Source organism: Naegleria fowleri (assembly GCF_008403515.1).
Source record: "Naegleria fowleri strain ATCC 30894 chromosome Unknown tig41, whole genome shotgun sequence".
Classification (NCBI taxonomy): Eukaryota; Heterolobosea; class Eutetramitea; order Acrasida; family Naegleriidae; genus Naegleria; species Naegleria fowleri.
Window position 1 is genome coordinate 438,872 of NW_025407973.1, and position 19,106 is coordinate 457,977.

The 19,106-nt window shown below is 37.7% G+C and overlaps 7 protein-coding genes across 7 annotated transcripts; 4 read left to right on the forward strand and 3 right to left on the reverse strand.

The window, feature by feature from the left end:
- Positions 1-399: 399 nt before the first annotated feature.
- FDP41_004890 (uncharacterized protein) lies at positions 400-1,830 on the reverse strand (the record flags this gene model as incomplete). Its single annotated transcript, XM_044708354.1, has 1 exon — positions 400-1,830. One exon carries the CDS (start codon positions 1,828-1,830, stop codon positions 400-402), a length of 1,431 nt encoding a protein of 476 aa, XP_044560928.1.
- Positions 1,831-2,150: 320 nt separating this feature from the next.
- Positions 2,151-5,510, reverse strand: FDP41_004891 (uncharacterized protein; the record flags this gene model as incomplete). The annotated part of the gene is made up of 1 exon (XM_044708355.1): positions 2,151-5,510. One exon carries the CDS (start codon positions 5,508-5,510, stop codon positions 2,151-2,153), a length of 3,360 nt encoding a protein of 1,119 aa, XP_044560929.1.
- Positions 5,511-5,950: 440 nt separating this feature from the next.
- FDP41_004892 (uncharacterized protein) lies at positions 5,951-6,952 on the forward strand (the record flags this gene model as incomplete). The annotated part of the gene is made up of 1 exon (XM_044708356.1): positions 5,951-6,952. The coding sequence occupies one exon, from the start codon at positions 5,951-5,953 to the stop codon at positions 6,950-6,952; it is 1,002 nt and encodes a 333-aa protein (XP_044560930.1).
- A 4,651-nt stretch (positions 6,953-11,603) lies between these two features.
- On the reverse strand, positions 11,604-12,692 carry FDP41_004893 (uncharacterized protein; the record flags this gene model as incomplete). Its single annotated transcript, XM_044708357.1, has 4 exons — positions 11,604-11,837; positions 11,968-12,084; positions 12,149-12,163; positions 12,231-12,692. 4 exons carry the CDS (start codon positions 12,690-12,692, stop codon positions 11,604-11,606), a joined length of 828 nt encoding a protein of 275 aa, XP_044560931.1.
- Positions 12,693-13,255: 563 nt separating this feature from the next.
- FDP41_004894 (uncharacterized protein) lies at positions 13,256-14,497 on the forward strand (the record flags this gene model as incomplete). Its single annotated transcript, XM_044708358.1, has 1 exon — positions 13,256-14,497. One exon carries the CDS (start codon positions 13,256-13,258, stop codon positions 14,495-14,497), a length of 1,242 nt encoding a protein of 413 aa, XP_044560932.1.
- Positions 14,498-14,824: 327 nt separating this feature from the next.
- FDP41_004895 (uncharacterized protein) lies at positions 14,825-16,665 on the forward strand (the record flags this gene model as incomplete). Its single annotated transcript, XM_044708359.1, has 2 exons — positions 14,825-15,351; positions 15,552-16,665. The coding sequence occupies 2 exons, from the start codon at positions 14,825-14,827 to the stop codon at positions 16,663-16,665; spliced, it is 1,641 nt and encodes a 546-aa protein (XP_044560933.1).
- Positions 16,666-18,022: 1,357 nt separating this feature from the next.
- FDP41_004896 (uncharacterized protein) lies at positions 18,023-18,940 on the forward strand (the record flags this gene model as incomplete). The annotated part of the gene is made up of 1 exon (XM_044708360.1): positions 18,023-18,940. One exon carries the CDS (start codon positions 18,023-18,025, stop codon positions 18,938-18,940), a length of 918 nt encoding a protein of 305 aa, XP_044560934.1.
- Between the last annotated feature and the right edge of the window lie 166 nt (positions 18,941-19,106).

Sequence of the window (19,106 nt, forward strand, 5' to 3'; positions counted from 1 at the left end):
ATCATCATCATAAACATGGGAGAGTAAAAACACAAAGATGAGCCTAAACACACATGATGATCCGAACGAACGTACCAATCAAAAATGCAGGGCTATGGATCGTCGTTGTATTTTTTTTTGTAAATCAAGTTCAATGAACAAATATGGAGAGGGAAAATTGTTGAATATATGTCAAATTGGATTATTATGGAAAGATGTGTTAAAAAGTGAAAATAGTGTTTTGTGTGCATGTTTCCACGTTTTCTTTGTCGATCAGTAAGCACCTGAAAATATTTGTCAATGTTTTCAAATTTGAAATAATTTTGTTGAACGGACGGACTTGATGCTTCAATTCGTGCTTGCTTGCTCCTCAATCAATTTGTTATGATTATTCAATTCTGTAGTTCTCATGTTCAAGCTCTATTCACCAACAAAGGAGATCGATATGTTCTGTGTATTAAGGGTTTTGTATCGTTTGAGAGGAATTATTTTCAAAATATCTTGAATAGAATCTCCATTGTTAAATATTGAGAACATCATGTCACATTCTGTTTTTGTGAGCTTAAGTCTCTGTTTGGCTTGTGAAATGGCTTGAGAGTGGATGGATCGTTTTTTTGATTCCTTCAAGGAGTCGTAATGAAGAGATTCTTTTGAGACTAATTCATGAATATTCATTTTCACTCTTTGTTGAATATCATTCAAACGTGTCACGATTTTCGTGTAATGATTTTTCAACATCTCAAAACTCTCTGTGAATTGTGGAAAGTAGGACAAGAATTCACTCGATTCATTCTTTCTAATAATATCAATAAATGAGTTTTCTCTTTTTTCAACCGAGTCGAACATGGCAAGAGATAATTTCACATATTCTTTGCTTTTCACTTTGACTCTTATAAAATTCAATAATACATCTCCACTTTCAGACTCCTCTTCGTAAGACTGATAACACACCACAAATCCTTCATGTTTATACGGGCTTCGATCATTTGCAACTCTCTCAACATCTTTGAAACTATTGAGTCCATATTTTGATTTAACACAAGCTGCTACTTTCCAATTAAACTCTTTTGCGAAAGGTTCAGGATCCTCTTCTTTAAATGTTTGTAAGTCTCTCACTCCGTGCAACACCAAATCATCCGATTCATATTGAACTACAAGGAGATGTTTTGGGGTGGTCAATTCAAATGTAAATGAGTATTTTCCTTGATATTTCTCTGATGGCAATGAATAATTTAATTTATGAAAAGTATCCCAAACTAATTGTGAAAATTCAAACGTCTGAGTTTTCTCTCGATGTCTATTATTAATTTCCATATCCGATGACACACTATAAAATCCTAATCTTGCACTTCCATCAGGTGTTGATGATGACGCTACTCTCCATTTTGAATCAAAGTAATATAAATTCACAATAGAACCATCAAGTTTTTCATACACTTTCACACTCGATTCTGTAAAGTGTTTTTCAATGAGTGGAGTTTCAAATTTCAAAGACAATTCTTCATTAAAATTGAAAAATTTCGAAAAGGGCATGTGTACAATTTTCACGCCATTTCTCTCTTCATCGTCTTCAAGTATCTCCAAATCCACAATAATGCCTCGACATAATCTTGTGAGTGCATTTTCAAAATTCGCTCTTGTCTGATTGTAGTGCAAACAAATCAAACGGTTAGGATATTCCTTGTGAGTGGAAATATTAACTGTATATTTCGATTTGAAATATTCCGAAAGAAACATGACTAGATCTGCAGGTTCATATTGGAACTGTTGTGCATCACCTTGCCTTCTTTCGAAAAATTGTTTTTTTAAATTCACGAGCTCATGAATGAGGCTTTGCACTTGTTTTGACATTTTTTTTGAAAAAAGAAAAAATAGGATAGTTCATAGCTGGATTCATGCATATATCGGGATGAAACTCTGATGAATATTGAATTTTCAATCAAAGCAAACCACTTGAAGATCTTATCATGCTTCATTTGAAATAGAAGATTTTATTGATATTGTATAAGATGATGACACACACTCTCAATTTTTGTTTCTCTCACAAAAGAGTGGTTTCTTTCAACTCGTTTTTGAATTGATCAATTTCTGCTGATTTTCAAGAAGAACGAATCGTCCATGTGCTCCGAACCATGGTGGTTGATCATAAGATAAATAGGAACAATCGGAATCTATTCTCTAACTGTTGAAACTCTTTCAGTGCTGGATGGATATCCTTTCTCGGTGCTGGATCCAACGAGGCCTTCCGTAGTTGTTGTTGAAACACCCATACGACCAAGAATACCGGTTACAATTCCACCTTCTTGGACGCCTGCCATTTGATTTCCTTTGATGATGGTATCCTCAATAAGGTCGTTCAATCTTTCGATAATTTCTCTCACATTGACAATAAGAGATTGTTGCAAGTTATCATGAATCTTTCTACGAACTCTGCTTTGAATGATTGGAGAGAACATCTTGAGGAGAAGCTTGTGCTTTTCAGCATGTCTAAATTTGATGTGCAAGGTATCCACACCAACCTTAATGTCCTTCACGTAGAATGGTCGATTCTGACTCAAACGAGCCTTCAACTTCAACTTGATATCAATTCCACCACGATCGAAATCAATATCCATGATACCACGATCGGAGAGAGATGGGAATGAGCGACGATCAAAGACAAATGCCACATCCTTCAAATGAGCAGTCATACCATACAGATGAGCACTGACTAGAGTGGCGCTCTCTGCAAGCTTATTCTCAGGTCTTTGTTCGAGATAGTTCATGGAGGTTCTGTTCTTTACCTTGAATTTCACATCGTCTGGAAGGATATCGTTGGCCTTGAGAACAATGTTAGAAATCTTAAAGTATTGAGTGCCATCGTCACCTTCAACTTCAATGGTATTCCAATTGTTGATTGCTTCTTGAATGGCCACAAAGAGAATGGTTCTAATTTGTTCGAGTGCATGTGGCTTGAGAGTGAAGCTGCCCTTTTCATCAAGGAACAAACGAGAAATCAATTTCTGAGATCTGTCTCTTAATTCAGCATTCAACTCATCATTTCTCATGGTCTCCAAGAGCTCTCTCGATGAGCGAATCAATTCGTTGGTGAGATCCATGTTCTTCTTCTCTTCCAAGACCGTTCTGCAATTCTTTAGACGCATTCTCAAGTTGTCCTTCTCTTGCTTAGATTCGAGCAATTCTGGTTGTTTGTTGTATCTTCTAAAGTCATTCATCAAATCTTTGAAGACACCCTTCAGTCTCTCATCAGTCTTCAAGTGAATCATAAAGTCATTGTTCACTTGGAGCCACTTATCGAAGATACGTTGGTCACTGAATTCATACATGATCAGCTTGGCATAGTAGAGAAGATTTCTAAAGTCCTCATCTTGTGAGATTCTGTCGACAGTTTTGTTGGTGGTATCCACTTCACCTACCAAGCTCTTAGCTTGATTGAAAATGTTGAATAGACCAAAGAGAGCCTTTTGATAATTTGGATCCTTTGAGAAACGTTTGTTAAGGTTAACAAATCGATTAATCAATCGGTCCTCAACCTCCTCTTTGGATTCTGTGGTTTGACCTTTAGTAGTAGTACCAACACCACCACTTTGACTCACACCACCAATAATGGTACTTGGTGGTGGTGGAATATTGGTTCCTTGTTGTTGTGTCCATGGTTGTTGGTATTGTTGTTGACCGAATCCAGATTGCTGACTAATGCCACTTCCAATATATGGTTGTTGAGAAATGCCACTTGTGGAGATGCCTTGCTTCTTTCTACTTGGGACGTCCCAAACATTACCACCAGCCTTAATATACAAGTAAGCATTGATAAACTCGTTCAAAGAGACCAAGCCATTCTGGTCGACGTCAACAATTCTGCCCATCATCTTGGCCTGATACTTATCGAGACCCAATCTAAGGAGAGCTAACTTGAATTCAGTTCTACCCAACACTCCATTCTTGTTCAAATCGAATTGATTGAAGACTTGCTCAGCCTCCCGAATGAGTTGATCCTTTTGTTGGAAGATGTCTTGTTTTGGTTGGAAGTTACTTGGCTTCCATCTAGGTGTGTAGCGATGCCACATCTGATCACTACCACCGTATTGTCCACCCAGACCTCCTGAAATTCCTGACTGTTGAATACCGAGTGGTTGTTGTTGCGTTTGTGGAGTCCATTGTTGTTGATATTGACCACCACTAACGCCTAATGGAGTGCCCATCATGTGTGGTTGGCTCTGGAAGGATGCTGTCTGAGCTTGTGGTTGAATAGGAATGTCTTCTCTAAGTCCTTGCTGCTGCTGACCATATCCTTGTTGCATTCCCAATCCAGATGGTTGTTGAGAAATACCAGTACCGACACCACCCAATTGAGGTTGGAATTGACCTCCCTGAATATTCGATTGAAGAGAGGGTTCTCTGTATTGATCGGATGAAGAAACAAGTCCATGTGGGTGTTGTTGTGAAATTCCTCCTGAAACACCGCCACCCGTCTCGAGAGGGCCATATCCTTGATGAGAGGATCCATAGAGTGAGGTGGATTTGAGATGTTCACCACCTTGCATTTGAGAGGATTGGTAAGGTTGTTCACTAATGCCACTTGAGTAAGGTTGCTGCTGACTAACACCGCCCATCAATGGTTGCTGCTGCTGACTAATACCAGAGGAGTAGGGTTTCTGTCCAAATCCAGTTTGTTGATATGGCACTTGTTGCTGACCAATGCCACTTCCACCAATGTATGGTTGCTGTCCTTGCTGCATGGAGAATTGTCCTGGCTCGCTCAATTCACCTTGATTCCTGTGTAGATCACTCTCTGACTTGACTTCAGAAGGTAACAGCACGTGTTCTGGTCTTTCATGAGAGAGTTGAGGAGAACCACCCACACCTGTGACAACAGTGGCATCGGTTGGGTGTTTCGTTGTGGATGAAATTGAAGAAGATGGAGTTGACTCATCGGATGGACGTGTCAAACTCTTAATACCCTCAGTAATTTTACCCACGAATCCTTCTTGCCCTGCATTCTCATCCACAAGGAATTGCAAGTATTGGAAGAAGTCCATCATGGCTTGTCTAAAATCACTGGAACGAATAAGTTCAAAGACGAAATCTCTCAAACCAATGATCGAGTTGTAAATGTCCTTATTAGTACCTGCCTGAGTAGTTTCATAACCTCGTTTCACTCCATATCTAATATCTTCACCAAATTCTGGGGCATACTTTTGTGTCAAATTTTTGAAGCAGATCAAGAAGTTTTGGATCTTTTCGTCTGAGTTTCTTTCTTCAATGACCATCTTGATCAGATCTAACAAGAGTAAAGTGTCTCTCTGAATGAGTCTTCCCTCTCTGTCCAAGAGGTTATGGCTCGACAAGACACTTTGCTTTGCTTGCTCAATACCCACCAACACTGCCTCATTTGAGGGTGGAACTCCCTCACGAATTCCAGCTAATCCTTGAAAAGCAGTTTCTGTCTGTGGATTTTGAAAACGAATTTTAGTAGTTGGCTCGCCCGTGTGGGGAACACCAGTTGCTTGCTCTGTTCGATGTTCTACCATTGTGAAAAGTGTGTTTTTTTGTGTTAAATTCACAACTGCTGCTGATCAGCCAAACAGTTTTATGGACTGTAAAATTTAGAAATTGGAGGTTTTAGGAAATGAAAATTTCAATCTCATTTGCTCGTGGAAGAAAATACTCTGTTATTGGTGCATTAACATTTTTGGCTCAACCATTGAGGTTATTACTAAGATAGAGAATGTTGAAATTTGGAGTATAAAAATATTTTGGTGAAGTTATTAAGAGTTTATCTCTCTTGAGGTTCTAGTACTATCATGAAAGAAGCAGTGGTGCCTTGTTGGCTCGTATGGTATGCATGATTGTGTATGTGATGACATTCACTCCCAATATGGCTAGTCATATTTTTGGCATTGCCTTAAATATTTTTTTGGTGTGACAACTGGCGTTTGTCTACAGAAAAAAATATTTTCACAACTTCATAATGACACAAACCACAAGCTCACAAGAACTCACCTACAAGGACGTTCACCATCAGCCGCTTCTTGCTCTCTTCAACAACTCACACTATTCCGACTTTTCCATTTTCTTCCCCAACCGAATGGAAAGAGTTTATGTTTGGCGTGGAATTCTTGCAACTTGCTCAGAATATTTCAGTACCATGTTCCAATCTTCTGAACATTTTACTGAAAATGTAAATTCTGAAATGATTGTCAATGATCCTGAAGAAGAAGATTCCCTCTATAAACTGATCCGATTCTTCTACTCTGGAAGTTTGAGCTACACCTTGATCGATGAGGCGTTGCAATTATTACTCATCTCTCAAAAGTATATGATCCATGGAAATGTACAAAATCATTTAAAGACAAACATTGAGAATAACATTAATGTCACCAACTGTTTTCACATATTTTGTCAATTGGCCCTGTTAGATTCGAACCCGAATGAGGACTCGTTTGTTCATTCCATCCGTTCAGTATGCGTCCTGGAGATGGCCCGTAATTTTTCCACTATTTTGAGAGAACATATTGCAGACTTGTTAACTCTTTCTCCTTCCATCATGCTGGTGATGATGAGGGATTTTTCAAGACTTTGTCATCCAAAAACTATGAAAATTGCTTCGTCCATGATAAAAAGTTCGTCGACCTCAACAGCACCTTTGGAAGGAGGTCATGCTTCAGCTGACACGATGACCGTCATGCACGACACTATGATCCCTCCAAGCTCACCTTCAACCTCCTCCTCCTCTTACACGAGAAGAAAAATTGAGAAAATTTCACCATTGAGACGAAATGGTCGATTCAGTGCTTCCTCACCCAATTTAAATGCCAATCATTCATGTAACCCTTTAGGTTTTGTTGTTAAATGTGATGGAAAACAATTCTTAAGATTCTTAATGGATTGGATGATTATGGACGTGGAGGGCAGAAAGGATGTCATGACTGAAATTAAGGCTCTTGAAAGCACACTGTCTTACTCTCAATAATGAGAAATATATCTCAAAAGAATCTTTTATTTGTAACAATCCATTATTGGGTGGATAAAATGATGTGTTAAAAAAAACGTTCACATTGATCACGTGAATTCAATCTCGATGTTAATTTAATTATTTTGGCGCCATTGACGAAACTTCACTGGGCACTGTAATCCCTCGGGCGGGATTTATATCTCCCAGCAAAACCAACCACAAACCAAGTTCAGAAAAAAAATGGACGAAAACTACAGCAACGGAACGTCCTTCTGTTCTTTCAAAACATGTAAAATTATCCAAGTCATACGGTCCTTATGCTGCTTGGATGGCCTTATTCTGCCTAGGTGTAGCCATCTTATTTGATAGGCACCTCTCAAATTCTAGACCATAAATGTATTTTGATCTCATCCCAAACGCGTTGGTATAATAATATTAGAGCGTCATCGATTTCATGGTTGAGCATGCATTTACCGAAATGTTAATTGCTCAAATCCAGCCCAAGAAGTTCCCTCTTCGTGGATTTATTCCCGCTTGAAAAAGTGCTTGCTTAAGCTCGAAGTGTCCAAAACACTCCAAAAAAAACACAAACACACCACACACAATTTTATTTTGAAAACACCCACGCTCACATCAACAAACGCAACACTTAAATTGAAAACAACATTTTATTGATTTCATCATCATCATCACATTCATGAAATTCATCACGAAAACAGACGCATGCATCGATTCATTCGTGACATTAACTAATCCTGCGATGTGCACACACTCGTTAATTACCTTGTGTCACTGTGTAGTTTTACATACTAATTTCACGCATGGTAATGTCTTTCCAACAAGTCTTCAAAACCTTCTAATCGGAGAGAGTCTCGCTTACTGACATGAGGAATGAATCCTCGCATGCTTCTTGAATGAAATTCACAAAAATTAGAACTTTCATTAAAGAATAACAACCACATGCTCGAGCAATCAACACTCGAGGAGGGTGGTGAGAGAGAAGAATTTGCCGATGATGTGGTCATGCATGTGAAAACCTGAGGCTGGAAGGTGTCAATATCATCATGCAAGAGGTGTGAATGTGGTGGTGGTGCTGTCGTACGTGTGATTGTTGTTGCATGTTCATGCATGTTGTGGAAATTCATGTCCTTCTCTTCAACATTCGAGCATGCTGAAATTATTGATGTCAGAAAAGTTTTTGAACACTTCGGATGTGCATGCATGCAATGACCTTTTGATAGTTCAGCAAAAGAGTCATTTTCATCGTCAATATTTTCATTCTTATGGTGTATCATATTACAAAGAGGAAGAAACATGATGTGGAAAGTGTGTATTATTGTTTTTTATGTGGAAATGAAAACATCTGTGATGCAACAACATGTTTGGTTTGACATGGAACTTTTGGACTTGTCGCAACTTTGCATCTTCTCTGTATTTTCTAAAAAGGAAATATTTATTGCAGTCATCATTTGCAGAGGTGATGCAATAGGATGCATATATTTTCATTGCAAACCGTCTAATCTGGGAAGTCCTTCTTACGTTGAACATGCTAGAGATGGAAGATCCAAACAAGAGGACAATATTCAGTCAAAATATGCTGACATGTAGTTCTACTCGCTCGCTTTTTGCATGCGTCTCATGAATTCATTGTACATGCATGTATGTGTCAACATATTGGGATGAGTTTTCTGTTGTTGTGTACGAATTTTAAGATGCATTCTCTATTTTGGAATTTACAGCCAGTTTTCAAAGCGTTCCTGAGAATATTCGACTTTTTTCGCATGTACTCCATGGTGAATATTTGATCATTGACTATTTTTGTGATTCGTTTATAACTATGCAAGAACAACGAACTCGTTCACAGAACCTATTGTATGAACGAGTTCTTTGTTCTTGCATAATTTGTCTTGAGACGTTTAATAGGAAATATTATTTTAACATGTTACATAATCACACGCCTAACACATTTGAAGAGCCTGTTTGCACTTCATGGGTCATTGAGCATTTGAAAATGATTTTTGACAATCATTACTTGTTGCTTTTCGATGGACTGAAAGGAATGATTGTCACATGTGATTTCTTGTTGTGAAAGGACAAATCAGAAAAGTATTATTTAGTGGGAAGAGTGCAATCGACAAATGCTCTTTCAAGGACCAGCATGCATTCTTGAGACAAAGATTTTTCATCTTCCTCATCGTTGATGTAAAACCAAAGACATTTCTTTTTTTCGTTAATTGACATCTGGAAGTCAATGAAATTAGACATGTGATTCAGTAACAGCAAGAAAAGTTCCGTTCACCTACCTTCGAATAAGGCCATCTGAAAGAGAACTCGTTGTTTTGTTATCCACCAAGTGAACGATGACATCTTCTCGGACAACATGCTGTGGATGATGTTGAAAGGTGTCCCTAATTCCATCATCATCAGAGGATTTTTCTGAACTTGTTGTTGAAGAAGGAAGCACAGATTTCATGACTCTTATGTCAATCAATAGGAGAGAGCTAGTGGTTGTTTTTAAAATTAATATCAACTCTGGAGAACTTGGTCAACAACATGACATCATCATTGTCTATTTCCAAAATGATGATATCCTTAAATGATTTGTTGTCACGATAAGGAAATTTATGAGTGGATATTCGGCGCATTATCGAATGACGCAATGACACCATTCACATAGGTGCCGTGCGCACGAATGGAGAGCTTCTTTCGTTGTGCTTGACGTGGATGCGTTTGGCATTTCCTTAATGGTCGTGTGCATCTTTTTCTATTTAAGGTGTCATGCGTTAAAAAATCAAAATTGGATCATAATTGTGTTTTATCTTTAGAGCGATGGAATGAGGAAAACAAGTTGTTTCTTTGCTGTTGTTGTTGGGTAATGGTTTTCTTTCTGTCTGTCAGAGTGGTTGTGAACTGTCAGATGTGAGAAATAATATTTGGTTGGAAGGGTGCAATTGGTAAATGCTTTCTGAAGGACAAGAATGCAGTCTTGAGACAGAGTTTTTTCATCGTCATCTTCGTCATTGATGTAAAACCAAAGACATTTCTTTTTTTCCGAAATTGACATCTGACATTAATGCAACGTTTAGTTTATATAAATCGTGATGGCATTTCTCGAATCAATCATTCCTTTCAGTCCATCGAAAAGCAACAAGTAATGATTGTCAAAAATCATTTTCAAATGCTCAATGACCCATGAAGTGCAAACAGGCTCTTCAAATGTGTTAGGCGTGTGATTATGTAACATGTTAAAATAATATTTCCTATTAAACGTCTCAAGACAAATTATGCAAGAACAAAGAACTCGTTCATACAATAGGTTCTGTGAACGAGTTCGTTGTTCTTGCATAGTTATAAACGAATCACAAAAATAGTCAATGATCAAATATTCACCATGGAGTACATGCGAAAAAAATCGAATATTCTCAAACATTCGAGCAGCCACAATTTGTGGAGCATGGAAATATTTAGACTTTCATTTTGGAATTCGCCAATCTATCCAACCTAAATCACAAAGACGCAACCTACCATATCCTGAAATTATGTCATAATATATAATGTCTGATTCATCGAATGTATGTTTCGATGGTGAAAACATCATGACATGAAAATTGATGATGGTTTTCATGTCATGATGTTTTCACCATCATTCCATCACATGTCAAAAACAAGAAGTGGATGAAACAACTTACAACAGACACTCGTGCATGAGTGCAGGTGGAGCTTGTTTTGGATGACAATGAAGAAGAAGAGAAGGAGGAGAATTTTCTCACTCGATCGCCACCACAAGAATCCTTCGACTCATTTCTTTGAAGTGAAAAGAAGAAGAAGAAATAAACGACCAAGAAGAGACTCTATTCATGGAAGAGTAACTGGCAGTATATACTCGTTGTTTTTATTGTTTGAGAGCATGAGGAGGACAATCTGTCTGTTCTTCTGCTCTTTCTGAACCATGATCATTGATGAATGGTTGATTGGATTCGAACATGTTGTGGATTCGTCGTCATTATCAATGAAAAAGAGGATTTGATCTATTCAACAGCACTTCTAGCAGAGGGTGATGCTGCTGCTTTTTAATCTTTTCTATAACATGAAGGTGGCACAAGAGAAGGACTTTTCCAAAACGAGAGCAAGAATATGTAAAAGATCAGGAGTAATGGTGTCATTCCACCATCCTCTCAATCCAAGTAAAGGAATAGATATCCAACATGATGATTAAATAATCAGAAAAGGAGTGATAGCTTGTTGATCTTAATTGAGAATAAGAAAGTTCCTACTTGTGCCATACAAGACGATGTGATTCAAGATGAGAAAATGTACATGAGTCCATTGATTGGTATGATTTCGTTTGTATGGAAGATGCAATCCTGTTGCTGAAAGGAATGGAAATTTCTGGATTTGGAATCGAATTCTAAAGTCTTTAAACAGCGACTCAACAACAAGAGGATGGTAATGATTTGTATTTTTTTCTTTTAAGGGATCAAACGATGTGCGTGATGTTCTATCTGTGTATCTCCGTTGTAGAGATCTTTTGAGATCTTCCTTAATGATCTGTTTCCATATTTAGAAAATATTGATATTTAGACAAAGATGTCTCGATGAGGGACATCTTCCTTTATTCGAATAGTCAATTTCTTTTTTCACTATCGTCCACTCTGCCACGAATCTATCGTTACTTTTCGATACTTTTCGATGGAACATTCATCGACGCAAGAGATTTCCAATTGTTGTTGTTGGCATTGGTGTGAAAGGATGACAAATCGGAAAAGTAAAACTTGTTCGGGAGAGTGCAATTCGTGAATGCTCTCTGAAGTACGAGAAGACATTCTTGAGAGAGAGCATTTTCATCTTCATCTTGATCATTGATGTAAAACCATAAACTCTTCTTTTTTTCATGTAAGGACATCTGTAAAAAAGAAGAGGTGATTTAGAGGTTGAAATCAAATCATTTGATTATTTGGAATATATATGGTCATGAATCATTCAATAGTTAAAGATCAATATTTTAAATTGAATTGGAATTCACTTTTGCATACCTTCGAATAAGGCCATCGTTCTCCCTTACTCACTTCCTTATATCTTCTTTTCAAAGTGGAAACACTCACTCCAAGCATTCGAGCAGCCACAATTTGTGGAGCATGGAAATATTTCGACTGCTCGCATTTCCAATTTTAGTAAAAATTCGAAACTTCCAAAAAGCAAAATCCACCAACTTACCATTTCCTGATAATTCTATAAAAACCGAACAATCAATGATAACAATAAATCATTCGATTTCCACGCTTTTTGTAATACTTACCACTTTCAATCTCGGTGAATGATGAGTTTGATTGGATGACGATGATGTTGTTTGATTTCTTGTCAATGTTGCATTCTTGGTGGTGATGATGGATGTATTAGTCGCTGATGATGATGAGGTACTTGGAGTCCAAATGATCATTCGAGATGTCTTTCGATGTGTTGTGGTGGTGATGGTGTGTTTTTGGTTGGAAATGTTCTTCCTTTCTGCTGATAATCGCAGATCATTGGATGGTTTGACGTTTGTCACTTGTAAATATTGTGGTGATTGCACCTGTGGAGGAACTTCTAAATGATCAAAGGAATGAATGTTGTGATGCTGAAGGGTAATGTCTGGTTGTAGTTCGACTTGTTGAGAAGAGCTATCACATTGTTGTTGAAATTTGACTTGTTGTTGTTGATGATGTGGTATTAGAAAGAAGGAAGAAGAAGAAGAAGAATTCGCGTTTGGACCACAGTTCATTGTTCTTCTCGTTGTGGAAAGTCGAAAGAATTGGAATTTTCTTTGTGGTGTTGATCAATCCTCAAGAGTAGAGAACAGAGTGGCTCCATGTTTGGGATACATTGCAACGAAAGTGCGTTTATCCATTCATGAACAAAACGAAACGATAAATATATGATCCATACTTCTTTAAATTGCATGTGCGGATCACAAGCATTTCGAAATCCGAGGTTAAATTAAAAAGGGAAGATTCTCAACATTCCAACTCAAACATTCAGGACATTGCGATTGATCGTCGCTGATATCATGATGTCAATGGAGAGACTTTCAATCCATCTCTTGAAAATGTCTTCATTACTAAATTGAAACACCTTCTTTTGGCAATCAATGTTTACGATTTTTGAACCTTATGAAACTACAGCTTTAAACTCTACAACTTCAATGATTCAAACTGTATCATTCCAAAACAACCAAGATTCAAAAATTCTAAACGATGATCGTTGTTGTAATCTTTTTTCATAATTACAAAATTTTAAGTTCCTTACCAAAATGGAACTTCTCAAGAAATCGATTCCAAAAAAAAAATGTCGACCTCTCCTTCACATGATCCTTTATCACCATCATCGACTAATGAACCTCTCATTACAGCGAAACAGCGGCCCTTCGTTAATCTCCTCATGAAAATTCAAGAAGATATTTCGGCAAGAAGTTACTCCCAGATAGAATCTTATACTCAAGCTATTTTGGAATTGGAACAAAAACCAATCCATCATCACGAAAACAATGATCAAGATAACAACACCTTGAAGGCTTTTAATTCCATCAAGGAAATTGGCAAGTTATGGCTTGCGTTAGGAGAGTTGCAGTTCGGATCGGAGACTATGGATGAACAAGCCTTGTCCAGTATTGAGAAGAGTCTATCGTATGATATCACGAGAAGTCGAGCTCACTTCTTCAAGGGAGTGATATCGAGTTTTTTGGGACGATTTGAAGATGCTCTACAAGGGTTTGAACAAGCAATCTTGCTGGAACCAGACAAGGCAACGTATTGGTTTGAAAAAGGACGATGTGTATTGACAATGGCCACCACAAACAGGGATAGCAATACAACATCAAGGTTGGTCGAAGGTCTTGAATGTTACAAGAAGGTGAAAAGTTTGAGTCGAGAACAAGCCCTCCAATACGATCTCACAAGTTCTCTATTTAATTTAGGAATGAAGTTTACATTTGAAAAAGATTTGGAACATGCTCTCGAGTCATTCCAAGAGGCAGTAGAATTGCAACCTGATGATTTACAAATTCATGGGAAAATTGTGCAACTCTATGAAACTCTCAATCAAAAAGACAAACGAGATGAGAAAGTGAAAGAAATTTATGCCATGTACAAGAGAAAGGAATTTCCAAACGATATGACAAGATTCTGTAGAGATCAATTCGATATTAACTCATCTCCAGAAGCAGAAGGAAAGAATATTCACGTATTTGTGTATGAGCATTTTGAGCTCGTTGGAAACAATGCTGTGAAATTTGTTTTCCAATGCACAGATGAAGCTCAAAAACAAGTTTTATTGCGTATTTCTTTGGGAAGTTATGAAATGACAAATTCACTGATGAAAGAACTACGTGGTTTGGCCGACAATCAAAGAGTCTATCACTTGGATGGATACTATCATGGTAACTTGCACAAAACCTTTGGGTTCTATGATGGAACCGATGATGGGCCTGCCATGAGTTATGATGACTTGAAGCAAAAAGTGGTTGGAATTTTAGATGGAAGTAATGCAACCGTCATGTCCTCTTCGACTGGACCCAATCGATTCATTTAAGAGAGACGAGACACCACGATTGTTGTGTACATGGATAAATGTCGCATTACTGATGTGCTTGTCGCTTATTTGGCAAAAATGTCAAACAAAAAAATTCAGGGATGGGTTTATTCGATGATAAACGTTGTTCGATGGTTTTATGTACAATATTTACAAGCCGAACGTAAGATTCGTAGTGACTTCCTAGCAGGCACCCCGGAAGTAAAGGTGTTTAAACTGCTCACGATAACAGCAGCAACCCCTGGGATTCGAACGCTGGACCAGTTGGCTGCCATAGTTCCAGAAAAACCACTCGGCCATATGCGGGCAGCAATGTCAAACAAAAAAATGACAAGTCGTGCAATCGGTCCTCTTCTCCACTCCTCTCCATCATCGGAGCATCCCTTTCATATCTCATCATCAAATCCTTTCGAAATATTAGAAAGTGTACGAGCAGAATTTAGAAAGAAACGAGCAGGCGGTCGAAAATTATTTAAAGGATTAAATTATGATCTCGACATTACATACATCACCTCAAGAATTATTGTCATGTCCATTCCGACTGAAGATTGGTTTATTGGCTATTTCCGAAATGATGCGACTCTTGTTCATCAATTTTTACAAGAAATGCATGGAAGCAATCATTACATGATTTTCAATTGTTCGGAATTTCGTTACGATAAAACAGTATTTTGTGGAAATGTAATTGATTGGAATTTTCCAGATCACTATAATCCACCATTGGAAATGATGATGAGTGGTTGTCGTTGTATTCATGAGTGGTTGTTGCGTGATGAGAACAATGTAGCACTGATTCATTGTGCAGGAGGAAAGGGAAGAAGTGGAACGTTAATTTGTGCCTATTTATTGTATTGGTAAGTTTTTATGTGTGAAATTAATTTGTGAAAATATTTTGTGAAAATATTGTGTGAAACCATTCGATATGAATGAAAATCATGTGTAAAACTTTGTGTGGAATGATGTGTTGTATTATTTATTTTGTGCAATGAATGGTATTGAAACTAAACCATTCGTTCCATAAAATACATTTTGATATATTTGTGCTTGGCTATAGCTCCATGTTTCATGATGCCATTGATTCATTGAATTATTTTGCCTTGAAAAGATTTGAACGGCCTATCAATCCATTTACATCATGTCAAAATGGAGGAATTAATTCACCGTCACAAGTTCGATACATTTCGTATATTCAACATTTGAAAGAAGTAAAAGTTGAAGAGAGAAGAAGGGCATATCATTCAACAACAGTTCCAAATTCTCTATTATTTAATGAAACTATTTTTGGAGATAATGAGTTCTTAAGAATGCATGGTTACATACCGTACAATCGAGTTGTGTCGATCGAGCAGATCAACATTTACAGCTTGTCACCATCCATTGTGGAAAGTATTGAACAAGATTTATTTGAGTTGGAAATTGGACATTTGTCGATTCAGAAAATAGAAAATCCAACCATTGAAAATTCCATGAGAAGCACACTGAACGTCAATGATTGCGAAGTCACAAAAATAATGGATGTTATCATTGGAAGTGAAAATTGTAATTTGAGAAGAGAAGAAAATTTCGCCAGCTTTACCATTCCACAAGCCATTCCACTTTCAGGCGATATTATTATCATTTTTGGAATTAAACATTCACAAACTTACAAGAGAAAAGAAATTGGAAGAATTGGAATTCACACTGCATTTCTCCCTCAAAATATTGTCAAACTCTCAAAACTTGAAATTGATGGAGTTCACAGAAAGGACATTGTGAGCCAAGATTTTAGAGCTGAAATCATTTTCAAGAAGGAAGTCTTTTCAAATCATGATGACAACAACAACCACTCAACATTAATCGATCAACAGCGATCCATCCTTTCACACACTCTCACAAGATCAGAGCTCTTCTCATTCCACGCATGCATCACACCTCCCAGCAATCACTTTGCTTTTATTTATTCCCACCATCATGCACTTCCTTATCATCGATATGCAAACAGTGTCATGCTCGAAAAAGCCCTCCAAGAGAATCCAAGTCTTTCGCACCAACTTCCTCCTTCCGTACTCTTTTCGAATCAATACATTCATCCACGGGATATGCGTTTGAAAGTGAAATTGTCGGCTCAACACAATGAACAAGATGTGGCCCAAGGCAAGTTTATTTCTGTCACCATTACGATCGGATAGATCGCAAGAAAGAGGAAATAGAAAGAGGACTTATTAAACGCGAGACTTAATTTCTGGTAAGAACGTGTTTGGATTTGACTTCTCAATTGTGTGAAAAGAGAGGACAATTTCAAAAGATAAATTTGTTTGAAGAGTCCTCTCTTTTGAGCTCTAACACATTTCAAAGAGCGGACTCTTCAAACAAGAGGACCATTTGGCCATGCTTTAAAAGAACACGTTTTTCATGCCAAATCTAACAAATTACCAAATGTCCACCATTTTCAGCACTTGTCAAACAATTGCATTCTCACCACAACAAGCCACCTCTTCATTGGTCTTGCTAAATCCATTCCACATTTCCATGCAAGATGAAAAAAGGCAATCGAAGAGGGATGGGTCGATTATGCTCGTTTCCTCTCCAGGAACTCAAGATGGTTACATTCAAACATCACTCCATAAAGCCATTGCACCCGAAAAAGCGAAATTTCAATATGTGAATTTTGCATTGTGGGAGATTCCTGTGAAATTCTTAAAGGCCATTCAGGCAATGAGAGAGCAGGGAATGACTAGCAAGTTGGGCACATTAACCTTTGAATGTTTTCCATCTTTTCAAGTTCATTTGGAGATGTGTTGAATTGGGAAGTTATTATTGTTAAATTAATTTGCAATTCAAAATTGTAAATTTTGGGAAAATATACTTTATGGTGAGCATATTTCTCGATTGAACAATGTTGGAGATGATACCTTGCGATTGGAGACTTGTCAAATACGATGCATCTTGTGAAAACGAGATGTTCTTTTCTGCACCGTTATATACATCAAAGCAAGTTCAGGACTCCCAATATGTTGTTTCTCAACTTCCATCCGAATATACGCAAAAATTTAGATGCATGCATGGCTTTAAATGGAAAACAAATGCGTTGCATTCACCATGCACAATGTGAGAAACATTTAAGGAAGAGAAACGCAACAAAACTAGTTGTGCGAGGCCAAAGTCAAATGCGGAATTTGTAATTTCTGCGGCGTTTTCCCCGACCACTACAAACTTCAGTTGCGTCATCAGCAAAAGAAGAAAAAATAGCTCTCACGACACCATAGATCTATACCTCTCTCATTGGTTTTCAATAATAATGAATTTCTTCAACTTTCCATTCTTTCCATCATTGAATGGAGAAATGCAAAACACTATGAACGTTGATAGGAATGCAAGGTTGTCACCTCCTTTCCATATCTTCCCTCTCATGAAAACAATACAAGAAGCTAACTCACTTTCATGTCATTCCAATGAATCAAACAATAATAGTACTTGTTCATCTGAATCCTACAACAATTTGAAGATGTCCATCAAAATGGAAATCACAGTAGCAACATTGTTTCAATGATTCATTCCCTTCTCTCAGACAGCGGCAAGGAAAAACATTTAGCATCTCTCAATGTCTTGAATAAGGATCAATGGTTCATGTTATGGACACTATTAAATTTGAAAAAGCAAGTCTCTGGATCATCGTCCACCTGCCAGTTGTCAAGTAAACAACAACAACACTCTCATTCAGGTGATGAAACGAATACAAATCAAACTTCCATAACCTTAAATGCGACAGAAAATGCCCAATTTGTTGAAAACAATAATAATTGTGCGACGACCCAGTCCATAAAGATACCCTCTTCCGACTCAAGAAGCGAATTCAAAAAGACAACTTCCATTCATGCCAACACACTCATGTTACCATCCATGAATGGTGATCACCAATCACCAAGCCCATCCTTTCTCAGTGGAGTAGCGAACGAGTTTCCATCTTTGGGTTCAATGAATGAATCAAACAATGGTCGTCACATGAAGCATCGAATGTATGATGATGATGATAAGGCATGGTCTCCTCTCCTCAATGATCCTATCAATTCCAACTCGAAGAAACATCAGATCCATGAACCATTGCGAGAAGACCTTCCAACTCTGCATCAAGACCTCAAAGGCATTCAAAAGAAATCATCACTCCGTCAACCACGACACAAGAAACTCCCTTCTTCCAAACCATCGTTGATACCCTCGAGTTGGATGTCTGAATTTCAAGTTCGTGACGAACAGAAGGACCATGGCACACCAATTTTCATCCAACACACGGCAGAAATGTTGAAACAAGAGCTCATGATTAAGAAAGGTCTCCTTCCCAAACGACCGAGAGGACGCCCACGAAAAAACCACAACCATACTAATTCCGGGAATGAGACGTTTGAAAGAGGACTGATTGTTCACAACGTTGACATGCACCCCTCCAAATGTAGGGGTAGCTGGTAAAAAGCAGCATGTAGTGAAATCTCTTGTTTCGTGTGTTTGATTTGTCTTTTCCAAATGACGTTCGAGAGATAAGATCATTCTTTGAAGCAAGTGTGAACAAACTTTCAAACCATTATCAAAGAGTGGAGAGTAAACAGTGTTGGAATTGCTGAATTGCATCATTCTT